This window comes from Bufo gargarizans, chromosome 2, assembly GCF_014858855.1.
Source record: "Bufo gargarizans isolate SCDJY-AF-19 chromosome 2, ASM1485885v1, whole genome shotgun sequence".
Classification (NCBI taxonomy): domain Eukaryota; kingdom Metazoa; phylum Chordata; class Amphibia; order Anura; family Bufonidae; genus Bufo; species Bufo gargarizans.
Window position 1 is genome coordinate 22,993,718 of NC_058081.1, and position 4,726 is coordinate 22,998,443.

The 4,726-nt window shown below is 39.0% G+C and overlaps 1 protein-coding gene across 1 annotated transcript; it reads right to left on the bottom strand.

Moving 5' to 3' along the window:
- Positions 1-1,068: 1,068 nt before the first annotated feature.
- On the bottom strand, positions 1,069-2,013 carry LOC122925522 (olfactory receptor 6Q1-like). The gene has a single exon (XM_044276878.1). The coding sequence runs from the start codon at positions 2,011-2,013 to the stop codon at positions 1,069-1,071; it is 945 nt and encodes a 314-aa protein (XP_044132813.1).
- Between the last annotated feature and the right edge of the window lie 2,713 nt (positions 2,014-4,726).

The window sequence follows — 4,726 nt, forward strand, 5'->3', positions numbered from 1 at the left end:
TTTGCAAAATTTTACAGCTGAAAGTGAAAAATGACATTTTTTTGCAAAAAAATCGTTACATTTTGATTAATAACAAAAAATGTAAAAATGTCAGCAGCAATAAAATACCACCAAATGAAAGCTCCATTAGTGAGAAGAAAAGGAGGTAAAATTCATTTGGGTGGTAAGTTGCATGACCGAGCGATAAACGGTGAAAGGAGTGTGGTGCCGAAGTGTAAAAAGTGCTCTGGTCATGAAGGGGGTTTCACCTAGTGGGGCTGAAGTGGTTAAAATGCAAGAAAAACTATACATATGTGGTATTATTCTGACTCAGATTGTTGTAATAGCGATTTATCCCTAGTGAGACCTCTATGCCTGGCCTGTATGAGCAGATATAATCACTGCAGACAATCCTTATCAGATAGCTTGAACTCACCAACACCAAGTTTATACGTGTAAGTTGCTTTATTCTGTAAGCCAGATAACAGAGTACAGCAGAACAGATGGATTCCGGTATTGTGCAGTCAAAAGATGATGCTTTCTTAAGCGTACATGAGAATACATGTGTACCTGTACATATGCTGGAGCAGTATAAATGATACAGGAAGTGAGGTACACAGAAGAAGGGGTGGAGCAATGAAAGGAAATTAATCACTGATATCACAAACAAGAAAAACAAGTGCAATACCAAAAACGGCCACTAGATGGGAGCACATAACCAAATATAGAATATCATATGAATTAAACTACATAGATTTTAACTGCGTAGCAGCACAATACCTGTACTGTAATTGTAATTGTACTGACCCAGAAAATAAGAATCAGGTAAATTTTACCACATATGAATTGCTGTTAAAAAAACCCCATAAAACTGCGTGGATTTTTTTCCCACTTCCAATTACTTTGTATGCAACTGTAAATTGTGCCTTTAGAAAGTACAACTAGTGCAGCAAAAATAAAAAAAGCCCTCATATGGCTATGTGAATGGAAAAAATAAAGGTATGGTTTTGAGAAGGCTGGGAGTTAAAAAACGAAAATGAAAAAATGAAAATCGCCCCAGCCATGAAGAGGTTAAGCGATCTTTTCTATTTATAACTTTTGCCACTGCTTCAAGATTTTAAACAATTTCCTAATGGCTCCTCTAATATCCTGGTTCCTCAAGCTGTAAATTACAGGGTTAAACAATGGAGTCACCAGTGTGTATAGAACAGAGAGCCCTTTGTTCAGATTTATGGAATTATCTCTTGGTGGGAAGATATAAATGGATGACAACGTTCCGTAGTACATGCACACAACAATCAGGTGGGAGCTGCAGGTGGAGAAGGCTTTATGTCTTCCAGTGCCGGAGGGAATCTTGAGGATGGTCTGAATGATGGAAATGTAGGTGACTATGATAAACATGAATGGAGTCAAGAGGACTGGAAAGGAGACCACAGCCGTGACCAGTTCTACAGAAGACGTACTTGAGCAGGACAATTGTAGAAGAGGAGCAATGTCACAGAAAAAATGATCAATGATGTTATGGCGGCAGAATTCTAATTTGCTTAAGAAAATGTAAACTGATAGAGGAAAGGTGAAGCCCAGCAACCAGCAGAAGGTCACCATCTGAAGCTGATGGTTAAAGGTCATAATAGTGGCATAGTGTAATGGTCTGCAGATGGCCACATGCCGATCAAAGGACATGGCTGCCAACAAAAAGCACTGGGCAATGCTGGGAACACTCAATAAGTAGAACTGAGATAAACACCTGGACACTGATAGTCGTCCTTCTCTCACTAGTATCAACCATAGCATATTGGGCACAATGTTACTGGTGAACAGGATCTCAGACAAGGACAGCTGACTGAGAAAGAAGTACATAGGGGAGTGGAGGTTCTGGGTGACCCCAACCAAGACTACAACAAAGATGTTTGATGTTAAAGCCATGATGTGGATTATCAAAAAGAAGATGAAAATTACAATTCGGAGGTTGTGGAGGTTTCCAAATCCTAAGAGGAGAAATTCTGTGACCAGTGATTGATTTCTCCTATCCATTTCTTGAAGACCAGAAACAGGATATGACAAGAACAGAAAAACTAAGGTGGCACCACAATATTACCTACAGCTTTCTATAGGACATCAGGTTAACACAGAGATGTACTGTACAGACAACAAAAGGGGCATATGTTCACCACTTTAGAGACCTAGTGGGCCTCCACCTGGCCTGAGCTTGTCTATCTATCTATCTATCTATCTATCTATCTATCTATCTATCTATCGATGAATATTTTTTATATATCTAAATGACCTTTTATGTAGGCATTCATGACCAAGCGGCCTACACTGAGGAGGACCAGATGGAGAATCAGCCATGTGGCACCCTTCTTTTGAAGTCTAAAGCAGTCATTGGCTTAGCTGCAACACAGATTACTTGGATAGGGCCACCACTCCTATAAGTGCCTGCTATAGGGGGTCATGAGTTCTAGAAGTGGGATTGGGGTTCCACACAAAATTTTTTGCCAAGGGGCTTCCACCAACCATTTACGTATATGTCTTAGGCTCTATGCACCTGGTGGAACTGTTAGCACAGAGCCTCTACTGTGGAAAACAAAGTCCATATTGAGTGTGATGATTTGTGGACTCTTCATATATCCAATAGGGTATAGCATCTTTTTCTATTTCCATATAAAGAAGAGAGAGAAACCTTTGTACAAAGTATATGCCTGTATAATATCACAGGTATATATCGGTACAGTAGAACACCACATATTTCTATGGGTGTTGCATTATGACTCCATGCAACTCGAAATATAGCTGGGCTCTTGAGGCTTTACAGAAACATCTACAAATGCTTAGGTGGTCACCTATGGATTGGGTTATTTGAGTACCCCATTATAAATGCTACTCATGAGAAAATCCTCTACATATGATGTCCACATGGGAAATGCTTTTGATTATCTCTTGGTCTAGATGATGAGTGGCATGGGCTATATTCTAATTCGCGATATTTCACAAATATTTTGTAGAATATTCGTCATATATTCGTGAATTTCGAGAATTCGAGATTATTTTATTGAATGTGAAAAATCGGCAGTTAAGAAAACGCATAATGCGAATTCGTAACGCGATATACAGGCGTGGGTCATTTTGGCTACATTTTTCAAGCTGGTATAAGTTTCCTGAGACTGGAGAAAATGGTTGGCACAGCAGAACATTACAATACAATAGCTTTATATGCAGATAGAGTCAAGTGCTCCAATATATTCGTGATTGCGCTAATCGGCCGTGATTAGAATATTGTATCGCACTACGTGCAACTTCACATTTAGCAGGTCTGACTACAGATTACTTATTGGTGCACTAAGTCTTGTGAACTTGACATTGCTTCCTTCTCATTGGCCCACAAGCAAGAAGCAGAGAGGAATAATGTGTTCAGATGGAAAAAAATGCTGAATATTCGATATAACAAATATATAGCACTATATTCTAAATATTCGCGAATTCTCGAAGTGGCGATATTCGCGATAAAAATTTGCTATTCAAATATTCGTGCTCAACACTTGTCTAGATCTGTCTGCTTCAGATCTAGACAGAAATTCCTGAATAATCCATGAGTTTCATGCATCCTCCATGCATCACTCAGCTAAAGAAATAATATGTGCAAAATAAGAAAATAATTCTCCTGCGTGTGTTTTTCAACTTCAGTCTAGTCCAAAACAAGGATGTAATCTCAGGTACATTCCCAGCTAGCACTAAAAATGCCTAGACCTTCTCCTTTATTGGTGAGGTCCTGCTGACACTGACCTTGTTTAGAAGTGCAGTACCTGAAATCAGTCCATCTGCATGAAAGTCTAATGTAGCAGAGCTGAAGTTGCTACTGTGTATAATGTCAAGCATATCATTTCTAGCCTTGCCAAATAATAAACTCAGCTCTGCAACATTTGTACATACAGTTTGTTCTGTTGTAGTAATGCACTATGGGTGTAACCACCAAGGTAGCGGACAACACAACTTGTATGGTGTCCAGCAGGTATGGGGACCCACCTGCATTCACCGGTTGGGTACAGTACACTTGTGTCAATGAAAAAACATGAAAAAAAATAAAAATAAAACTCTCAGAATATGAACATATTTCGTGCTGAAGTGGGCAACAAACTTCCTTCCATGGTCGGCGTCAGCTCAAGATCAACAGTAGGGTCCATTACAACGTGGTTAAATATGTATTTGGTGAAGTTAAAAATAAGATCGCCCAAGATCCCATATAGACACCTGCAGCTGAACTTGGTTGCTGATCATATAATTTGGGATATGAGGTAAGCAGATAGGGTGAGAGACTTTACCTGACATGATATAAGATGTATTAGACCACACAGCTTTGTTTCCAATATAATACCACGAAACATTCTATATAATAACACCAGATCCTCAGGGGAGAGGCCTAATTATTGTCAGTAGACTTGTTAGTGCTTATTGTTTAATTTCTTCTCTATAATGATTAATTATGAGGTTATTTTAGTTTGTTTATCTCATATTAAGTCAGACTTGGCAATTTATTTGTAAATGTTCATTCAGAACAGATAAAGAGTAGTGAAGGATGAACAGAATGCGAACTCGCGTTCATGAGCAAATGTTTACGAACCGCGCGTTTGCTGCGGGTCCCATTGACTTTAATCGCAGGCGAACCTAAAAAACCTTCAGGTCATATTTGCAGCCACCAAATACTTACTAGAAGTGCACAAATAGTACCACAACATGGACGGTGATATAA

Excerpts from the sequence above, each read along its gene's own strand:
- LOC122925522 (XM_044276878.1), bottom strand. The coding sequence starts at position 2,013 with ATGGATAGGAGAAATCAATCACTGGTCACAGAATTTCTCCTCTTAGGA.